This window comes from Salvia hispanica, chromosome 4 (genome assembly GCF_029641045.1).
Source record: "Salvia hispanica isolate PSC_SH4W2 chromosome 4, Shi_PSC_v1, whole genome shotgun sequence".
Lineage (NCBI taxonomy): Eukaryota > Viridiplantae > Streptophyta > Magnoliopsida > Lamiales > Lamiaceae > Salvia > Salvia hispanica.
This window is the reverse complement of record NC_142695.1, coordinates 26,454,123-26,477,285: the sequence shown is the minus strand read 5'-3', so window position 1 is coordinate 26,477,285 and position 23,163 is coordinate 26,454,123. Positions and strand designations below refer to the sequence as shown.

Below are 23,163 nucleotides of genomic sequence, written 5' to 3'. Positions count from 1 at the left end.
CTATTTATTATTATTTTTGCAAACGAGTGCAAAAAAGGAAGTGGGACAAATTATCTGGGACAGATGGAGTAAATTGCAGTGATTGGTTTATACGATAGAATATGATATGAATATATGATTCATGTAAGTGATATGGTTGATTTCTATGTTAAATAGTCGGTCCGGAAACCATTGTCCGATTTCCATCCGCGTGACGTCAATTCCATTTAAGATGCAGTCAATATCTCTTCCTCTCGGGTTGTCCACAAACGCCGACTACGGTCGCCCTTTCGGTACTTCTGCCTTACCCCCTTCAGTCCTCTCTGTTAGGGGAATTCAAAAATTCAAGAGATAATAACAGCCGACAATACTATATAACCATGAACATACTAGTAATACCATTTAACTAACCTTGTGCAGAGCCTCCGTTGCGAAACACTTGACAGAAAAAGAACATTTAGTAATCGGATTTCATAAATTCATACAAAATACAATACAATGTAACCATCATCACCAACAATTACACCCCAATTGCCCACATAGTACAAACACAATCCCGAACAACGACAATATAGTCCACATTGCTTTCCATCGGAAGACTGATACACGCAAACCGTAGTTAATCAAATTGTCACGGCCGCATTTTCTAAGGATAGAAAACATGGTTGATCGTGATTAGGGGAGGGTTAAAGAAGCGGGGAAGAAAGGGGAAATCAACACAATTCGACCATAGATTGAAATAAAAGGGAATAGCTCGAATAAAAATCAGAGTATCATCTCAACAATTGACAACTCAAAGGGGTAATATCTCAACAATACATGAACTCAAAAGAAACAACATTCAACTATATCAAAAGATAAATGAAACAACGATCAAGGGAAACATTCAAGAGTAGAATAATATTATGTATGAAGACATAATATATTCGGAACATTTTATTTGCTATCTTCTTTACTTTCATGCTCAACACCCACCGCGCTCGTCACATATGTAGAGCTGAGTGCATGATGCACTCAGTGGACTCATGGCGAAAACATTTTATAAAAATTATTATCATACCATTAACGAGTGACCTCGAGATTTTAACTTTTAATAGGCCCAAGTCACTAAAATATTTCAACGTACCATCCATCAACATTAACATCATCACCACATTCATCAACATCACCATACCAAAAATTGAACATGCATGGCAAGGAATGTAGCCACATTTCAAGTCACTAGACCGGCCAACTCGAAGAGATAGCGCACGATCTGCGGGATGTACACTAGCCTGAGTAGGGACTCACTCCCTAGTCAGACCCGAATTCGATTAAACATACATGGCAAAAGCCACTTCGAATAGGTCCCATAGCAACACAAAAAACATGACATGACAAACATATTTCTCATCATTTGAAAAAAATAAACATACTTAGGACATAGTCCTTATTTAAAAAGAAAGTCCACCTCATTCGCTTAAATCTTCAACTTTATCTTTCCATTCTGGTCTCAAATAACGTGCAAAAGAAATCATGCTTTTTAAAATGCCATAACATGCAAAAATTAGACTTTAAAAAATAATTTAATTAAGGGATATTGGCATCTAATATCATGAAACTTTCAAAAAGTTGGATTTTTCCCACAAACTTTAAATATGGCAAATAATATCACGAACTTTACCCCGGGTTTGTTTTTTCCCACAAATGAAAAAATTCATGTTATTTTAATAGATTGAAGAACAAATTTGGAGGGTGTGCTTCAAGAAAAACTATTTTCAAAGATTGAAAAACTTGAAGCTCTCAAAATTGTTGTGGAGAAATTATGAAAAAGAATCCGTATCATAATATTATTTATGTGAATTTTTTCATTCGTGGGAAAAAACAAATCCATAATAAAGTTCATGATATTATTTGCCAAAACTTAAAATTTGTGGGATAAACCCAAATTTTTGAAAATTTCGCCTTTGATTAAACAATGCATATATCCTTTGTGGTATTGAATTTTACACTTCGATCCAAGTTAGAAAATCCTGAACTCTTCTCAAAATCAATATTCTCCTCTCCCCAAAATATATCCTCTCGGCCTAGACTCGCAAGCCATTCCATATTATTAAATTCCAAACAATCATGTAGCCCGATCAAAAGATTTAATCTGCTCAATACTTAACATGGCCCAAAAGAAAGGAATAAGAGTTATCTTCTTCCCTAAATCCAATTCCTCCTTTCACATTTTGAAACAGGCAAATCCTCAATTCTCTCTTCCAAATCCAATCTGGAATCCCTACACTGGCTCGTATCGTGCAGCAGCTCGAAATCAGTTTCCTTTACTCAATTCAAAACCGCCTCCATTTCCATCTCTCAAATTCTCAAAGCAGCTTCACTTCTCTCTTTCTCAGTCACTGCTACCTCCTGATCGGCCAGCTTGACTGACCAGTCACACCGTTGCTCCGATCCGCTCGAAGCCATGCCGCCATCGCCATCAGCCGAAGTCTAAGCATCACCGAAACCATCTCACTCTGCTCTCCATTCACCCCCTCGGTCCCTCATCTGTCTCCGTCGCAATTTCTGACACAACGACGTCATGCTTGCTCCACCGCCGCTGGTCATCTCCCGACGGCGGATCTCGTGCCGTCAGCTCATGCCACCAGTCTCTTCACGGCGAATTCTGCCTTTGTTGGTGTGCTAAGAAAGAATTGGTTTTGGGCTTCTCAAAGTGACTTCATTTTGAATGGAAATATTAGACTAGAATTGAATAATTGTTTTGGCCAAAAATATAAATTTATTTTCCATCGTCTATATCACATGTCTCGTTTCATCGGTTTCCATTCGCATCTTTCTCATTGGTCATAAATCGAGTCCCTCAAACGTATAAAGAACTTGGGCTTGAGAAAAATAAAAAGATTCAGTTGCACAGACGATGTAACAGCCCGACATTTTAGGGTATAATAAATGCAACAAGAACGTAGGTTAGGGTTTCATTTAAAGAGATTTGACCAGAGTAATTAATGAACAATTAAAGCAATAGGACAACGGCTTAATCAAGAAAAACCAATGATGAATAGATATCATAAATCATGCTCAAAAAAAGCCAAGGGTATAATATAACCCAAAACGCATTTTGTCTCAATATTCTAAACAATAATGAAATAGTTCAATTCAAACAAACGGAAAGAGTTCATGTTTTTCAGCGGAAGCAACCAACAGAAAAGTGAAGTCATGTATGAAGACACAACCCCACTCAATGTTTCAAAACGATCATATTATTATTCAATTTATTTGGTCAACACCGTCAACCGCTCGTCGCTGCTCAACCTGCACATAGGGAAAGCACATGCAGGGCTGAGTATTCATACTAAGTGAACTCATGCCAAAACATTTTTAGTAGATATGTCATCCTTACCATAGTGGACTTGAGTTTGCATTTATAAAAGAATATCATCGAGTATCACAAAATAATTTCATAGACTGGCCAGTCAAACAATTCCTCCCATTTTCTCAACAATCAACAATTCCGTAGTGCGACGAAAGTGTGGCCACACTATTCGCCCATGAGACCGGCCGACTAGCAAGGACGGCTCCCGATCCCAACTCTGTACACTAGCCTGATAGGGTTTGCGGCTGTAACATCCCGAATTTCCAAACCTTAATTTTAGAGCCCTAGAATTTATAATTGATGACGTGGGAGATGTGAATTATTTGATAAGTGAATTTATTCCATGAGTTTCTTTGACCGGGAAGTTTGAAAAGTCAAAATTGTTGACTATGTGATGTGGCATGTGATTTATTAAATTATGAGATGAATTAATTGTTTAAGGGTGAGTGAGAATATTTGATAAAATTTCCATAAATACTAGCCATTTTCGACCCCTTTGATTTTTGAAGAAGAAATTCTATTTTTCTGGATTTAATATAATTCTTGGGATATTTATCCAAATTAAATCCAAGACCCAATTATTCCTTATTTTAAAGAGGGAAAAATCGGCTCCCCTTATTTCTTGGTGATTTTCGAAAATCGCCTATTTTGGGAAGGAAAGAATTATTTTATTTTTAGTTGATCCCTTATTTGATTTTCTTTCATACCTAGAATTAAAATATTCTACCAAATCTTTTCATACCTCAAGAGATCTTGCCATATCTTATTTTGGTTAATATTCAAAATCCATGCCTTATTTAAAAAGGCTACTACACGCCTATTTCAATCCCAAGTTGGGAGAATTCTTATTTTTCTTATTTTGCTCCGTGATATTTTATTCTACTCCGTAAAATATACCAAAACAAAATCTTGGCTAATTAAAAAGCCTAATTTTCGAAACCTACATGCCTTGGAACCCTAGATCTTATTTTTATTTCTTCTTCCCTACTCCACAATATTTTATTGTGTAGAATCAAATCTTACCAAATATTCTATTTATTTACCTAAAGATTTTATTGAGCACTATAAATAAGAGAACCCCTAACCCTAGCCCCATAATTTTCGCCCCCCACCCATACTACACGCCCCCTCTCTCTTCTCCACACTCTCTCAATTTTCTTCTACTTTTCTACAATAATCCTTCAACCTTTGAGAAGAATTGAAGTTTGATCCAAGAATTTTGAAGAACCAAGTCTAATACTTAATTCCTACCGTTCGTTTTTCTCATAAGGTATTTTTTATATTCATCTTCTTCGTTTCTACTCGATTCCTCTTCTTTTTGACCGATTAATCGGTATTCTTGGACCCTCATGCATCTTGTTTGAGTGAAAGTGGGATAAAGGGGATATGGAAATATGTATACATGTGTGTGGCGTGTGTGTGTGTGGCGTGTGTGTGTGTGCGTGTCGTGTGTGGGTGTGTTGTGTTTGTGTGGTGTGTGTTAGATGGCTAAATACTCTTGTATGACATATGTTGATGTTAAATCTAGATTTGAGATGCGAATGGAACTTATGCGATGAACGTGACCTTGATTGATTATTGATGCTAGAATAGATCGGTGGGAAAAGGGAAAAACGTTGAGACATGCATGAGTTAAGAGTTTGTATTGAATATGATTTGTGATATGTGCCTATGTGAATAAAAAGGTGAAACCTCAGTTGCGAAGCCGGATAACAAGGGAAAGAACTTACTTGAAATCTAAGCAGTCGAGGTGCGCTTTATTCTTAAACTCTTTTATGTTGCAAATTATGTATGTGGAGAAATAAGGGTGGTTTAACAAGATCTTGTTGTGGAGAATAATATTGTTTTATTTAATTGTGGAGAATAAATCTTACCAAATATTCTATTCTATTTACCTAAAGATCTTGTTGAGCACTATAAATAAGAGAAGCCCCAACCCTAGCCCCCACATTTTTCGTCCCCTCTTCTTCTCCATACTCTCTCAATTTTCTTCTACTTTACTCCAATAATCCTCCATCCTTTGTGAAGAATTGAAGTTTAATCCAAGAATTTTGAAGAACCGAGTCTAATACTTAATTTCTACCGTTCGTTTTTCTCTTAAGGTACTTTTATATCCATCTTCTTAATTCTACTCAATTCCTCTTCTTTCTAACCGATTCATCGGTCTTCTTGAACCCTCATACATCTTGGTTGAGTGAAAGTGAGATAAAAGGGGATATGGGAATATGTTTCATGTGTGTGCGTGTGCGTGTGTGTGTGTGTGTGCGAGACGTGTGTGTGTGTGTTGTGTTGGTGTAGTATGTGTTCGATGGCTAAATATCCTTGCGTAACATATGTCGATGTTAGATCTAGATTGGAGATGCGAATGGAACTTGTGTGATAAACATGATTTTGATTGACTAGTAATGATAAGATAAATCGATGGGAAAAGGGAAAAGTTTTGAGACATGCATGAGTAAGAGTAGTGTTGAACCTAATTTGTGATATGTGCCTATGTGATTAAAAGGTGAAACTTTGGTTGCGAAGCCGGATAACGGAAAAGCGAAACTACTTGAAATCTAAGCAGTCGAGGTGGGTTTTACTCTTAAACTCCTTTATGTGCAAATTTATGAATGTGGAGAAATAAGGGTGGTTTAACTGTTATGCCATGCCTATGTCTGTTTTGTTGTGATATTGTGCGCCTGATGCCCAGTTTGAGAGTTCGCTCCATTGGGTTATAGGGCTATGGATATGTTTAAACGAATTCGGGTCTTAGTACGGGCCGCAAACCCTACCAGGCTGTGTACACGAGGGGATCGGGGGCCGTCCTTGCTAGTCGGCCGGTCTCGTGGGCGAAAAGTGTGGCCACACTTTCGTCGCACCATGGAAATGTTGTGATTGTGGAATTTGATGAGAAAGTGGGAGTTATTTGACTGGCCGGTCTATGGAAAATATATTTTGTGATACTCGTGATATTCTCTTATAACTGCTTAAAACTCGAGTTCACTTGGTAAGGGTGGCATAACTTATAAAACGTTTTGGCAATGAGCTCACTGAGTATTTCAAAATACTCAGCCCTGCATGTGTTTTTCCTTATGCGCAGGTTGAACGATGACGAGCGGTGGCGGGTGTTGATCATGATAACTAATTAAGATGGATGTTTTGAACTTCAAGCGTAGTTGTGTCTTCATACATAGCTGCTCTTTCTCTTGGTCGTTTCCGCTGAAATTATTTTGAAACACTGTGATTTACTTTCTCTTGTGGTTTTTATCTTGGAAACTATGTCTTTCTCTTGAGATTCTTGATCGTAATTTATGATACCTTCCTTTTTCTTATTTAAGCTTCTTGGTTAAGTTGTTGTTTTAAATGCTCTGATAGTTCCATTAAATTCTTGGTCAAAACTCTTTAAATGAAAACCCGTAGCCTATGTCGAATTCTTTAAGTCCGTTTTGGTAGCAGTTGCCGCATTTATTGTACCCTAGGAAAGCAGGCTGTTACAGCGTCCCTACTCAGACCCGAATTCGTTTTTATAGCCCTATAGCCTAATGGAGCAGACTCACAAACTAGGCATCAGGCACACAACATAATCAAAACAATCACAAGCATGGCATAACATTTTAATCCACCCTTATAACACCATAATCATTATTTTGGTAATAAAAGAGTTTAGTGAATAAAGCCACCTCGATTCCTTAGATCACAAGTATGTTCTTCCTCTTGCTATCACACCGAGAGCGCGAGTTATCACCTTTAATTTATGTGTATCACAAGTAAGTCTCAATCATCTACTCAAATTCATGCATGTTCCTAACGTTTCCCTTTTTTCCCTCGATTTATATTACCACTCGAAAATCAAGATATTATTGTCATATCACTTTCTATTCACACCACAACAACTCAGATCTATCATCAAAACGTGCCACGCATGAGTGTTTTTCAACACACATCACACGCACACCGAGGCACGCACATACACACACACATGCATCCCATATTCATCAATTGTTTCCCCTTTCACTCAATCTATATGCATGAAGGTTAAAGAACACAGATTAATCGGTTAGATGAAGAAAGATTAATATATAAAAATACCTTTTCTTGATAGAACGAACGGTAGAAACAAAGTGATAGCCTTGATTCTTCAAAGATTCATGAGTTTCAACTTCAATTCTTTTCAAAATATGAAGAAATATTGGAGAATAGTAGAAGAAAAATTGATAGAGAGTGGAAGAGAGGGGAGACGTGATTTTGGGGGAGTGGGGGCGGTTTTTCTTTGATTTAGGTTTAGGTTTTTCACTCTTATTTATAGAGTTCAGGAATATAATCCCACAATTAAATAAATAAAAATTTGGAAAGATATGAGGGAGGGATTGGCGTTAATATTGGTGAGAAATAAGGGATTTCGAATTCTTAGGCTATTTAATTAGCCTATGATTTAATTCAGATATTTCACGGAGTGGAATAAAATATCACGAAGCAGAATAAAATAATAAATCTCCCAATAAAAGTAGGAAAGTGGCATGATTTTTGAATCTCTCCGCAAGGATTCAAATTAAAATCCTAATTAAAATAGGATATGACAAGATCTTCTTAGATATGGTAAGATATGCAAGAATATTTATATTTATTCATGGAAGAGAATAAATAAGGGATCAGATAATATAATAAAATAATTCCTTCTCCCATAAATAGGAGATTTTTAAACATCTCCATATTATAAAGTGGGTTTCGAAAATTTCATAGAGGAAATAAGGAATAATCGGACTTTGGATTTAATTTGGATAAATATCCCAAGAGAATAATCAAATCCACGAAAAATAGAATTCCTCTCCAATAAATCATGAGGGTCGAAAATTCCTATAATATGTGTATGATATTTATGAAAATCCTATTTAATCTCACTCATCCCTTAGGAAATAATTCGCCACGATATATTCTTCCCCGCATCAAAATATTCACATAATCGCATCACAAAATCCACCATTTTTAATTACACTCCATCTTCACAACACATTGACCTTTCAACGGCCACGTCATATTTTCCACACTATTGACTATTCAATAGCCACGTCATATAATCAACAAGTTTGACTATTCAACTCAAACTCAACTCCATATCGCAACTAGGTCACAAAGAATCATGCAATATAAAGGTAGAAAAAGTTGGGGTGTTACAGAAATTTATGCAAAAACATTTAATCATTTAATCCACATACTTCATAGCATTAAAAGCATTTAATGCAAAAAATTTATGTCTGGAAAATTAGGGTTCGAAAAACTGGGGTGTTACAGACGACGTCTTCAAGAACAAATATAAAGGTAGAAAAAGTTGGGGTGTTACAGAAATGGGGAAGAAAAACCATACCTGGACCTTGAGAGCTCGAAGAGTTGCAAAATCGGATGGTATAAACACGCTAATTTACCTTGAAATATATATTTAAGTAATGAATTTCAACATTTCCGCCGTGTATTTTAGTGAATTCAAATGATTTCGTTTACTAGCAAAAATTTGGGGGTGGGGGGTTTAATTTGTCAAAGCATAATTCGATTAGGTCAAAGTCAACATTTGGGCTTACTATTTGGTCCATATTTGAAATCAAATCTTGTATACTGAACAATCGGGCCTTGAATTATATATGTGCCAAATTCTCCCCCGATTCTTGAAAGATTTCAATTCTAGGAAATGCTAGAACTACTTCTACTAAACTGAACATGCCCTAATTCTAAAGGTATCCGAGAAAGTTTGGGAATTTGAAAATGAAAATGAAACATCCTGGAAAAATATTGTACTACAGTGGGAAATGGAATTATGTTGAACCACAAAATTTTATTTTAACAAAAAATTAGCCTTGGGGTCAAATCTATAGATATCTAAAGTGACAGTTGTGTTGATAATCATAGAAATGTCACTGAATTCATTTTGGACGGGAAAATGAGTCCATTAATTAGGAGTAAAATATTCTGTCAGCTGGCAGCCATGTTATTGGACAAAATATTGGCCTAATGAATTAATAGCTTCTCAAAGAAGATTAAATACTTATATAAACACACCACTAATTGAATCTGCATTTGTGGGGACTTTTTCTGATTTTTGATTGCAGCATAGCAGTGCTCTTGGAATCCGGCGACAGCTCCGGCGACAAGTGATGAGGGCGGCAAAGCTGAGGGAGAAGGGGTGGTGGCGGCAAGACAGCGGTTGGCCAATCGAGAGAAAGTGAGGTATCCGGAACGAGAGATGGGGATAAATATCATTTTAGAGTAATTGAGTTAGGAATCCCAATTTTGATTCGGTATGGATAAAAGAACTTCCTATGTTATACTATTCAAGTCTTGACAGCGGGTTGATTTGATAGATCAGATATTGTTATTCATGATAGTGATCCGGTTCAAGATCATCGAGAGGTAATTTATTCATTGAATTTACAGACGATAGATTTATCATCTCTAGGGGATTAAATCCCGAGTTATTGCGAAGTAAAAAACCGATGAGATTATGGAAATAAATATTCTTGCATTTATTGCTACTGCACTATTCATTCTAGTTCCTACCGCTTTTCTACTTATCATTTACGTAAAAACAGTCAGTCAAAATGATTAATTCGATTGAATTTTCAAATGAATTTGAATCAAACTTTCCTTCCAAGTTCTTATCCAAAATTTATGAAGTAAAATGAAAGGGATCCAATTTCAGGTCTTAACTTAAATGAAATGAGCACACTATAATCGGAAATTATCTAAGAGATAGATAGTATGGTAGATACTATCTATCTCTTAGTCTATAAAGCTGTAATCTAGAATAAAGATAAACGCTTAAGTTTCTATATATCAATCTGCAATATTCTCTTCCTATATGTGTATATTAATTCCATTTCCATATCAATATATTCTATATATTCTATGGAATTGACATACGACCAAATTTGCTAAATCTATTTGTTCCGCTCAATCTGAAATAATTCTTATTTTAGGATTCTAATTCCTTTCCTTTTCCTAATAAGGAAGGGGAAACCTCGCCTATTTTTAACGCCATATGAAATAAGGCGATAAAGTATAAACCGCCTTTCTAAAATTAGAATAGAAACCAAAGGGTAAATACCCGATATGTAACCCGCCTGAGGCAAGATCTTATTATTGCCCAGTCTCTCCTTAAACAACCACTATCTCTATATCCAAGTCGCTTTTAATGCTCTGCTGCGAAGCAAGCATCTCTCCCATCATGTCCTCCATAGACCTCCTCGACTTGTTTAGGTGATGGAATTGGTTCGAGCCCTGGTGCTGGTTATACTGGGGTGGTGGGTTTGACTGGTAGCCCGAGAAATTTTGTTGGTTTTGGTTCTCTGGGTACTGGTTATACTGGGCAGGAGGGTTGTACTGGTCGTGGCTGTGCTGGTACTGATTTTGGTTTTGGTTGTGGGTGTTATGTTGAGGCCCTGGGTTAAATTGGTTCTGGTTTTGGTTCTGGTTGCTTCGCTGATGGGGTGGCACATAGGCAGGGTTCGGGTTCTGGTTTTGAGGGTTTTGGTTCTGAGGATGCTGATTTCTTCATGCCCAATTAGACTTGTAGTCAGGGTTTGTTGGGCCACGATTGGAATTTTGGTTCGGGTGGGGGTTGGGTTGATTTGGAGCCTAATTTTGGTTCTGATTCTGATTTGCATCTCCCCATCGGAAATTTTGGTGGTCCCTCCACGGTGCATCCCTCTGCCTTCCCGGAATCCAATTGCCGTTGGAATTGTAGTATCCTGCGGTATTTGCTTGCTCCACATCTGGTGAGTTGTCCGACTGATCATATGGTAGTTCTGGGGCCTCTTTGCCTCCAGTCGGAGAAGGTGGTGGAGTGTTCTGATTGATTGCAGTCAGCAATTCCTTCTTCAATTCCTCCATCTTCATATCCATCCGCTCCTCCTAGTCAGTAGCCGAAGCACTTGCTACCCTTTCTCTGCTGTACCCATCCCTTGCGTTGTCGTACGTCTTCTTCGCATTTAACAGCTTGCGTAACACCTTTTTGGCTTCACTGACTCTCAACTGGGTGAAATCGCCTCCAGATGATGAATTCGCCAGATCCTTGGTTTCCTTGTTTATCCCCTCATAGAAAGTGTGGTGCATTTCTATCTCCTTCATGCGATGGTTGGGGCATGACTCCAGAAGACTCATGTACTTCTCCCAGCACTCGCTCAGGGTTTCATCATATTCTTGCCTTATGCACGATGTTTCCCTCTTCAATGCACTTGTCTTTGAAGACGGGAAAAACTCGGCTAGGAAAACGACTTGAAATCGACCCATGTATTGATAGAGTCTGCTGGCAGGCGCATGAACCAAGTGTTGGCCTCAGAGGCGTGAAAATAACAGGCATGTGGTGGTGTTCGTGAAAATAGGGGACAAGGTATCTCAGAGGCATATGGAAAGTAGACAGTTACTAAAAGAGGAAAATTAGACAACAAGGTATATCTGGTGGCTGGTGGCTCTCTGACAGGTCTGGATAATACAACTGAAAAGTAGGGAACAAAAGCAAAAGTAACTTAAAAGTAAAAGTGGTCCAAACTAAAGTTGATTTTGACGTTTTCTTCTTCACCAAGTATTGACAATAATCATATGAACACGAACACCATAACTAAACTCAGATTCATAACCTCAAACTCAAGATCCATTGATTAAAATGCCACACTTAAAATAAACGGTGAAACTGCAATTTTACTTCTACTGACTGACATGCAAGACGGAGATTGTAATGCAACGCGAAGACTCAAGCACGAAGATTAGACTAAAACCTAACTACAACTTCAGATCGATAACTCCATGTAAGAAAACACTTAGAAATTAAAAGCAACAACTAGATCTAATTTTCCTAGGCAGAATGAAGCAAACTCGAACCAAAGCGACATACGAAATAGAAACTTCATAATTTAAGCGTTGGAACTTCACAAGTACTTCAAAAGGCAACGACGATGAGTGTTTGCAACAAAGCCAACGACGAAAGCAAGTAAAGATTAAACTAGAAAGCAAAGTAACGATTGTTTGGCCACTTCGGGCGATGATACTGCTATACTACTACGATAACTGGCTGGAACGGTGGATCGATGACTTCTCCGGTAGACTCTTGGACGTCAAGTGACCATGGATGTGGCGAGGAACGAGAGATTGGAAAATGCTGAAGGAACTGATCTTCTAGAGAGAATTCTAACTAAGTGTGGTGGTTGGACTTTTTTCGAACTCTTACGGGACCAACTCTAAAGGCGAACTCTTTCTCTCTCTCCAAGTGGCTTCTTTTATAGGGAGGCTTGCCCTTGCTTTTAGGGTAGACTTCCTTCAAGTTTTGACTTTTATGCCCTTGTTATTGATCATCCCAGCTATCCTTCTTCTCCATCTCGAGCCTTTTCTCTGGCATGCATCCTGGTCAGTATTGCACCCTTCTAGCGCCCTTTTCACTTGCGTCACCTGAATCGTCTCCTACTGACTTGGATCCTTTAATCCTGCACACTTGAGCAACTGTTTTGCAGATAATACATGCATTTCACGACATACTGACTAGTAACCAAGGCTCAGAATACGACTTATCAGGGAGCAATGGTGAGAAGACGAAAAAGAAGAGGAAGGAGAGAAAGAAGAATGACGACGGCAGCGGCTACCAGGCAGCCGTATCGTCATTCTCCAGATTCATTCAAAGATCCAATCTTTACCTGCCAGAGAAGAAGAAAAAGAAGCGGAAAGAGAAAGAGAGAAGCTGACGTCGACCGCTGTTGTGCAAGTGGAGCATCGAGGCTGCGCTGTAGGTGAGGCGGCGAGGCAGCTGGCGGGTGAGGCGGTGAGGCAGCTGGTGAACGTGGCTAGGGTTGCAGAACCCAAACTCCTCCAGTGAGGCTGGAATCTGTCGTTCAAGGGAGAGAGAGAGAGACTGAGGCGCAACATTCATCTAGGGTTTAAAGGAATAGTTATTGTATATTATTGGGCTTTAATTTGGGCTTTAATTGTATGATATTGAGTAGTTTAGATTTTATAAATTTTAAATGATAGAGTATCGTAGAATTTATATTTTAATGTTTTTTAATTTAAATTAAATTTTATATTTGCAAGAAAAGTTGCAACAATATTCTAAAGGCTATTACTTCAAGAATTTAAATAGTTGAGGCTTTTAATCCAGCATGTCTCTTCCAATTGCCATCAGTTTCTGCAAGGCTGCAAGCCTGCAATAAAAAATACAGTATTTGCAAGCAATGTTTTGCTGCGATAATTATTTTACCTTCTATACCCAAAAACATCGGGTGGTGCATCCCATATTAGTTTTATTTTATTTTTCCATCTTTATATTTTCATTAGGAAGAATGATAAATTTTTTTCGATCTTAAAATTGAGGAGTACTATATACTTCTTTTAATCATATTTTGCATTATAATAAACATTATATATTGGTATGAACCATTTTGAATTAGTATTCTGCAAAATTAAAATTTGCTAACATATTTTAAATATTTGTATTTGATTTTTGCATACTCAGTATGATACGTATACCATGATATACGTTTCCATTCTCATAAACATACACTACATAATACTTAATCTCAAGGACTCAAAATTCGGGAAACAATTATTTGCATTGAAAAATATTTAAAAATAACAACTTAGGTGGCAAAGTAAAGCGTTCTTAAGTTAAGGACAAATTGCCTAATTTTTTTTATTTTTTAGAACGCTTTCATTTGCGTCCTCTAATTATAATTAAGACACCAATAATAAGAACTCTTTTTGAAGGGTATATTAGAAACACAAATTAGAACTCTCGATTCATCAAAATTGTCCTTAACGGGTATTCCCTCTGTCCCACTCAAGATGGCCACATTCTTGAGTGGCATGAGATTTTATGAAGTGTTGTTAGGTGGAATAAAGTAGAGAGAAAAAAGGTAGTTGAATATTTTAATGAGGAGAGAGGAGGTTATTTCCAAAATTGGAAAATGGTCATCTTGATTGGGACAAACAAAAAAGGAAAGACGATCATCTTGAATGGGACGGAAAGAGTATATAAGATTGCAGCCCATTAATGTAACATTTTTGTATTTTAATCATGGAATGATAAACATTTTTTGACTATAAATTTTAATGCTTCATTGGTCCCACAAAAATATGGGCAATTGATATGACATGAGAATTAAGAAAAAAGTGGTAAAGGAAGGGAGATGAAGAGAAGATAGTTAAAGTAGTGTTAGTGGATATAAAGTAGTGTTAGTGGATAGTGGAATCTTTATTTATTAGTGTTTAATGATGATATAAGTTGTAAATAAATTGATGTATATGAGTAATATATTGGGATACCTTTCCAAAAATGGAATACACATATTTTTTTGGAACGGACGAAAATAGAAAATACACATATTTTTATGAGATGTGAGGAATATTAAGTTTCTTTTAAAATCTACCTATTAATGATTGTGTTGATTCCATGAATTTAGTTCTTTTGCTTGACATCCAACCAAATTTTTAACCACATTAACCTCTTCCACTTTTTTAATTATAGTTTAATCACTTATTCTGATTCTCACGACAATGAAAATGAAAAATCAAAGTACAAATAATAGAGTTGGCAAGTGAATATTCGTGTGCGAAATCATGAAAATTTATCCCACCATGCATAGTCCGGACTATAGTCCGTCATTGCAGATGGCCGCCCTAAGCCTCACCCCATAAACCCGCCCTATGTATAGTCCGGAATATAGTGCGGGCACCTGAACTATAGCTCGGACTATGAGTTTCTAATTTTTTATTTATTTTTTGTTTTTATTCATATTTTTCACTCTATAAATACACCATGTGTTATCTTCATTCCTCACTCCTTCTAATCTCTTTCCCCAACTCACTTCCCATTGAAAATATTTGTTCATATAACCGTTGAAATTGTACATATAGTATTGCATGCTGTACTTTTTTGACTTTTAATAAAACGTAGTTTTCCATGTTGTGGTCTTAAATGTAACGCCCCACTTTTTCAAACCCTAATTTTCGGGTTATAAAATTTTTGCATTAAATGCCTTTAATGCTATGATATGTGGATTAATTGATGAGTGATTAATTACATGATGTCTTTGTGACCTAATTGTGTATGGGAGTTGAGATTGAGTTGAATAGTCAACTTGTTGAAAATATGACGTGGCTATTGAATAGTCAAAGATGTGGAAAATATGACATGGCCGTTGAAAGGTCAATGCGTTGAGAAAAAGAAGAGGAAGTAAAGAAATGATTCATTTGGTGTGAATATTTGTTGCGGAGTAATATAATTGTGGTGAATTATTTTCCCAAGGGTTGAGTGAGATTAAATAGGATTTTCATAAATATCCTACCCAATTATTTGAAATATTCGACCACCACTATTATTGGAGAAGGAATTATATTTTTCTTGGATTTAATTATTTGTTTGGGATAATTATCCAAATTAAATCCAAAGTCCAATTATACTTTAATTCCATCTTGGAATTTTCGAAAACTCCACCTTTGATTATCATGAGATTTTCGAAAATCTCATATAATAGGGAAGAAGGATATAAATATAAATATGCTAGAATATCTTACCGTATCTTGCCATATCTAAGAAGATATTGCCATATCCTAATTAAATTAGGATTTGAATTTAAATTCTTTGTGGGAGAGGCATAAAAATCGCCTACTACTATTATTTGGGGAGGATTTTATTATTTTATTCTGCTCCGTGATATATTATTCTACTCCGTGAAATATCCAAATTAAATCATAGGCTAATTAAGTAGCCTAAGAAATTCGAAATCCTCCCTTTTCTCAACGGTTTTAACGCCAGTTACACTAACAAATCTTTCCAAATCTTTATTTATTTAATTATTGGATTATATCTTGCACTCAATAAATACATGAGAGATCCTAAACCCTAGCAACACAAATCACGCCTCCCCCACTGCCAAAATTTTTGAAATCCCTCTCTCCCACTCTCTCCAAAAATTTCTTCTACTTTCTTCAAGATTTCTTCATCAATTGAGAAGAATCCAAGTTGAAACTCAAGAATTTATTGAAGAATCAAGGCTATAACTTGTTTCTACCGTTCGTTCTTTTGGAAAAGGTACTTTTATTTTGATCTTCTCTTCTTCTACCGATTAATAGGTGTTCTTGAGATTTCATGCATATAGATCGAGCGAAAAGGGGAAATTAATGGATGAATGGGATGCATATAAGTGTGTGTGTGAAAACGTGTGTGTGTGTGCGCGCGCGCCTCGGCGTGCGTGCATGTGTGCGGTGTGTGCGTGTGATGTGCGTGGTGAAACACTCATGCGTGACATATTTTGAGGATAAATCTGGAGTTGTTATTCGAATAAAAACGTTATACTAATCGTACATTGATTTTGGATGATAAAGATTTATCGATGGGAAAAAAAGGGAAACGTGGGAACATGCATGATTTGAAATCAATGTTCGAAACTGATTTGTGATACGCCTAATTTAAAGGTGATACTTCGCGCTCTCAGCGTGATAAACGAGGAGAAGAGAATACTTTCGAGCTAAGCCGAAGAGGTGGGCTTTCTTTTAAAATAAGGACATTGTCCTAAACTGATATTGATGAGATGAGATATGTGTTATCATGCCTTGATTTGTTTTGTCGTGCCTATCCCTCGTGGCTATGCCACTATTGATTTAATCGAATTTGGATCCTTGTAGAGCGGCAAACTCTACTTGGGTTAGTGTACACCAATGTTAGACCGAGTGTTGGCGTACGGGTCGGCCGGTCTAGTGACCTGGATTGCGGCCGCATTCTTTGTCATGTAGAATGAGGATATGGTAAACGTCGATGTGAAAAGGGTTGCGCGACCGTGATATTTGATAAAGAATATATTGTGGTGCCTCGGGCCTTTCTAAAGATAAAAGCCCGATGGACACTTGAAAATGGCATGATAACTATTTTTGTGATAAAACTGTTTTCGGCAATGAGTCCACTGAGTATGATTATAGTACTCAACCCTGCATGTGTTTTCCCTATGTGCAGGTTGAGCGGTGACGAGCAGGCGGCGGTGTTGAGTAGGAAATAATAACATGATCTGTTGAAACTTTAAGTGTCGTTGTGTCTCCATACATGGCTTCACTTCTCTCTTGGTCGCTTCCGCTATATTATGAAAACTTGTGATCTATTGGTTGGGTTAAATTCTTTTATTTCGTGGGAATATTTTGGATATGGAACAGTTGAGATTATTTTGGAACTTTGATAAGCATTTATTGTGATAGCCTTTTTGTTGGATTCCATTGCTAAGGCATTATTCTTCTCCTACTTAATTGTTCATTAAATGTTCTGGTAAAATTTCCTTTAAATGAGACCCTAGCCTATGATCTTTGTTGCATTTAAGTCTTCCTAAACTCTTCCATTTGCCCTCAAATCTTCTTCTTCAAAAAAAAAAAATCAAGACAAAACCCTACCTCCACACAAAGCGGTTACTCCACAAAAACCCTCATCCTAATTTTCGATTCTGAAATCGACGAGTAGGGTGAACCAAAAGTCTACTTAAACAATGGTCGACACTCGAGCTTCTGGATCGGCGAGGCATGACGAAAAAGGTTAGTAAGATTTCGTACAACGATTGACTTAAAATTGACAAAATCTGGCAAAATTTTCACTTCAATTGGTTGGATGTAGTGTATCAGAGAACGACAGTGAAGAAGAAGATACTGCCGATCCCAAAAGCACCGAAAGGATGTTTAGATTACCACTATTTTAATGAAACGATGTTTAGAGCTTGTAATTCTTTGTTTTTTAAACCATGTTTATATGTCAGCTGGATGTCATTGTTACTATATATATTATTTCATCTGTAAGATGAGATAAACTTCCATTACAATGACCTTGGAATGATTTCCTCTTTTTTCTTGTAGATGATAACCCATGTGATGAGCATTACTCGATACATTGGGTCATAGTAAATGAATATTTGTGTCATAGCATTGTTAGGTTAATTTGTGTCATAATATACCAACATTCGAGGCTGGCATAAATCTACTTAGTACGAGAATGTCTCATAAAATTTGATTGAAATGTTCGTATCAAACAAACTGAATATTAGTACGACCGAAGAATATTCTCATGTTTTGAACATATTAAAAAAACCAAATACACGATTGTTCTCATGTTTAAAACATATTAAAAAACCAAATATTAGTACGACAGAATAATACGCAAACAATAACCAAAAACATCATCTATGCTTTTGGGTCATACTAAACGGATATATGAGTCATGGAAATATATGGGTAAATTGGGTCATAATAATTGAATATTCGAGACATGACATAAAACTAATGAGTACAAGAATACGTTATAATGCCCAAAACGTCATCTATTCTTTTGTGTCATACTAGATGAATATTTGGATCATGGAAACGTATGGGTAAATTGAGTCATAATAATCCAATATTCGAGAGTCATGACAATGAAGACACGAACAATCTGGAAGATAATTATTCACGAAGAATAAATCTTCACGGAATGAAGTATAATGGAAGATTGTAGGGATTGCTGATGAAGAAGATGGAAGAGATGAAGGAGTGGCGAAGGAGTTGAAGTTGAAGAATCTGATAACTCATAAATCACGCACATGATTTGTTAGTGGAAAGAGAAATATGCAAGATTGTAGGGATTTCCATAACAGTCGACATCACATAAGGACATTACTAACCTTATACAATTTTTAATGATTAAAAAAAGAATACTTATGAAATAAATGAAACAGTTAGTTTTTTTAATCTTATGATCAGATTGTCTAATCTTATGGTCCAAAATCGGCCTGTATTTCTTTGTTTAAGTGTATTTTTGTTTTGATCATATATATATATATAGGGTTTTGATCTATGAAGACCAGATTTAAATACAGAAACGCAAAACAAAGTCATACGTAGGGCATTTTTAGGTCATAGTTAGTTTAGTTTTAGGTCATGCTTGTTAGCATGACCTAAAATGATCTTAACATGACATAAACCAAAATCTTATAATATGACTTAAAACGACTTAGTTATGACCTTCCGTGTTTTGGGTTAATTATTGGCAATTAGATCATCTAATCTTATGGTCAATATTTGGGCTGCATTTCTGGATTTAAATGCATACTTATTTTGATCATCTCCCTATATATATATATATATTGGGATGTATGCATATACTTTTCCCATCTTTTATACTTTTTCCTTCTCAATCTCTACCATCCATATTCAAGATCTTAGGGCCGAAATTAGAGCCTCATTTAATCATTTTTAATCATTAAAAATTGAGAAAAGGGCGTTTAGGGAGATTCACATGCACGTCTGTTATGGTAATTCCTTGATTCACTCCATCTCAAAATATTGCAGCAATTCTACTCAAATATATCTCTCTTCTTCACCGATTAATTTCCCATTATTCTCAATTGAAGACAATTCTTGTTCTAAATAATCTGATGAAATTTGCATAATTTTGATAAGTCGTTGATTGGTGCTACTACCACAATTCTGTAACCGTTTCCTAATTGTATCATTTTTTATTGGTGCTACTACCACAATCGTGTACTAGGAGCAAGAGTTTAGTTATGGTCTCGGCTAGGGTTTAGAAATCAGGGCGGCCAGGGTGTTATTTTAGTAGATAAATTTAATGTATATTTAGTACTGTGTAATTTAAAATTTCAAATATGTAATGCACGTTTTATAATTGGTAATGCGTATGTTAGGTAAATTTAATGTATATTTAGTATAGTGGTTGTTGTTCCTGATTGTTCTTCAGATTTCACGTTCCATGATGTGTATGCCCGTGCTGTTGGTTTTGATACGCGCAAATCACAAATGAGGAAAATAGATGGTGTTACTACTTGGTATAGTGTGGTATGCAATAGGGAAGGCAGCAAGAAGTCGATTGAGGATGACCAAGCGAATGCACGGTCTGGTTTTTCGATCAAACGCCGACGGTTATCCAAGCGGTGTGGATGTAAAGCGAGGATATCTTTCAAGTTCTTCTCCGAAGGAGGAGTTCCAGGTTATTTTGTCGAGGAGTTAAACGAGGTTCATAACCATTATATGGTTGAGTCAGAGCATCAACATTTTATGTCACTCAATCGAAATTTGGAGGACGTACATCACCAATTTATTTTGGATTGTTCGAAGGCTAATATAGGCCCCACACTTACGTTCAATGATTTGAAGGAAATACTCGGTAGTTTTCATCTAGTTGGTTGCAACGTTGGGGACATCAGGAATGCTTCTCGAGACATCAAAGCATACGCACATGGTATTGACGTGCAAATGGTTTTGGATGATATGGCTAAGAAGAAGGAGATGTCTGAGGCATTCACATATGAGTACTAGGTCAATGCTAGTAACCAACTGGTTCTCTATATTGGTGTGATGGTTTGATGAAGAGGAATTACCATATATTCGGTGATATAGTGGCTTTTGACACCACCTATAACACCAATAGGTATACCTGACGTGCATTATAACATTTTGATATGTACATTATTACCTGCAGTACTATTTTGTTTTTATGCATTATATCTATCGAAGTATGAATTATGTTTGCCTTTGCTACGCAGGTATTGTATGATCTTCGCGCCATTCACGGGAAAGGACAATCATGGACGACCAGTAACTTTCGCTGTTGGTTTGGTAAGCAACAAGAAGACAGGCGCTTTTGCATGGTTGTTTAGACTTTTTGTCCAGTGTATGGGGGTTGCTCCGAAGATGATCGTTACAGATCAAGATTTGGGCATGAGATCGGCTATTGAAGAGATTCTTGTCGGCACTCGCCACAGATGGTGTATGTGGCATATCATGCATAAGTTGGCCAATAAAGTTCCTAGTCAGTTATTGAGGGACGAAGATTTCAAGAAAGAGTTCAATGCATGTGTCTGGTCGGACCTGCTTGAACCCGACGAGTTTGAAGAAGAGTGGAATCGAGTAGTTGAGCGTTATGGCCTGGAAGAACATAGTTGGTTCAAGACGTTGTACGAGTATAGGCAATTATGGATACCTGCGTACTTCAGAGATTTCCCACTGGGGAAGATGATTAGGACCACCTCGATATCTGAATCAGAGAAAGCTTTTATAAAATTTATTGAAAGCCACGCAACAACATTGCCGAATTCTACTTGAATTTCAACCAAACTGTGGAATTTCAGCGGAATAGTAGAACAAAGTTGGACTACCAAGACGCTACGGCCCTGCCTATATTGGCCACTACTTTGCCGTTCGAGAAACATGCCTATATTGGCCACAGATTGTATGTTCAAGAAAATACAAGTGGAGATTGTTGAGGGTAATGACAGATGCCGCGTTTTGGGTTTCTCATCTACTAACAGGGTTGACACCTACAAACTTGGAGACAGCCTTCGCAATTCGTACTTTGTGAGACATGATAAGAGTGACGTGTCATACTCCTGCGATTGCAAATTTTCGGTAGGCAGGGAGGGATATCTGTGCAGTCATATCTTCTTTTTGTTCAGGAACAATGAAGTGAAAAAGATTCTGGATCAGTACTGCGCAAGTAGATGGATGAAGACTCCGTTAGCCAAGGTTGTCCATGGTCAGTGTGATGACACTCTACCTACCAAGTCCATCGTTGATGAAAGGCAAAACGTTTGAAAGCAAGGGATTTCGTTGTTCTATGGTTTTCTTCGCGATTTGAGTCGGACATTGATGTCCTTCGAGCGTTTGTTGGTGGCCTTGAAGAACTTGGAAATTCCCTTCAAGCTAGTAATCCTACAACGTCCGCCTCTGAAAAAAGGTGAATGATTGAGAAGTTTTATGCAATGGAAAGGCCCAAAGTTGTGGAGGTCCATCCTCTGGATGTTGTAAAGATAAAGGGGCACGCGAGCAGATCAGCAAGCCGTCTGATTTCCAAGAGAGAAAAAGCTATCAAGGAGGCTACTAGGCCCCTTAGACGGTGTAAGGCATGCGATGAGTTGGGCCATCACGACTCCAGAAATTGTCCAATGCTTAAAGAGCTGGAAAAGGAGAAGGAGCAGCGTAAGGGAAAGAGGAAATGTTGATGAATTTTGTACCTCACGACTCTAGGAATTGGTTTTTTTTTTCCGGTTTGTGCTTATTACTGCACTGGACCTCTTTCCACTGTCCACAATTTTTTGGTAATCAATAGTCATTTGTATATGTTTGTCGTGCATTACTAGTACATTATATGTACATTATATGTAATAATCATGCATTATTACAATGTTACCACCCATTATTATTCTCGGAAGTAGAATAGTATTGTTCAAAGTTCCTTTACTGACTGCACATTATTATTCGAGTAAAGTCCATTATCAAATACATTAATTACATTATTTGTACAATATTTTAAAATTTAGTTATCTTGTTCTACATTATATCCCTATTATTTTACATTATTACGCAATAATGTAACATTATTTGGTCTTTATATCGGTTTTAGTTCGGTAGTCGTGAAAATATTCAGTAGAACCAACAGATCTATCTTCTTGCAACAAGTTCAGCACAATACATATTGTTCCAAAACATTCAAATCCACAAATCGGCTAATACCCCTTCCAGCATAAGTTATCAGAACAAAAACAAGAAGTTCAAATCAGAATAAATTTTGTTTCCAAACACCAATCAGACGATCAGTTGAGCCCATAATTCTCCACCCACCTTTCGAAGTTGAACTTGGAAGGCCTATCTATCTAATGCTTGGTAGCTTGAGTTTGGTTGCTTCCACCTTTGGAGTTAAGTGGAGAGGTAAGCAGAGCCGTTGCAAACTTTATGCCCAACATTTACAAGCCCTTTGTCCCTTTGGCGCTGAGTCTGCACTCCCAATCTTTCTCCCTCTCGCCAAAGTACGTCTCCATATGCCGCATCACATAGACCCCAATGTCCATGGTGCTGTT

At 37.0% G+C, this 23,163-nt stretch overlaps 1 protein-coding gene across 1 annotated transcript; it reads left to right on the top strand.

The window, feature by feature from the left end:
- Positions 1 to 17,814: 17,814 nt before the first annotated feature.
- On the top strand, positions 17,815 to 21,412 carry LOC125194927 (protein FAR1-RELATED SEQUENCE 5-like). The gene is made up of 4 exons (XM_089056652.1): positions 17,815 to 17,860; positions 20,049 to 20,605; positions 20,680 to 20,738; positions 20,854 to 21,412. Exons 1-4 carry the CDS (start codon positions 17,815 to 17,817, stop codon positions 21,410 to 21,412), a joined length of 1,221 nt encoding a protein of 406 aa, XP_088912778.1.
- Positions 21,413 to 23,163: the final 1,751 nt, after the last annotated feature.

Bases quoted from the DNA above. Each gene is read 5' to 3' on its own strand.
- LOC125194927 (XM_089056652.1), top strand. From the start codon at position 17,815: ATGGTCGACACTCGAGCTTCTGGATCGGCGAGGCATGACGAAAAAG. The intron at 17,861-20,048 runs GTTAGTAAGATT...ATTGTTCTTCAG, and splicing joins GGCGAGGCATGACGAAAAAG to ATTTCACGTTCCATGATGTG. The intron at 20,739-20,853 runs GTATACCTGACG...TTTGCTACGCAG, and splicing joins ACCACCTATAACACCAATAG to GTATTGTATGATCTTCGCGC.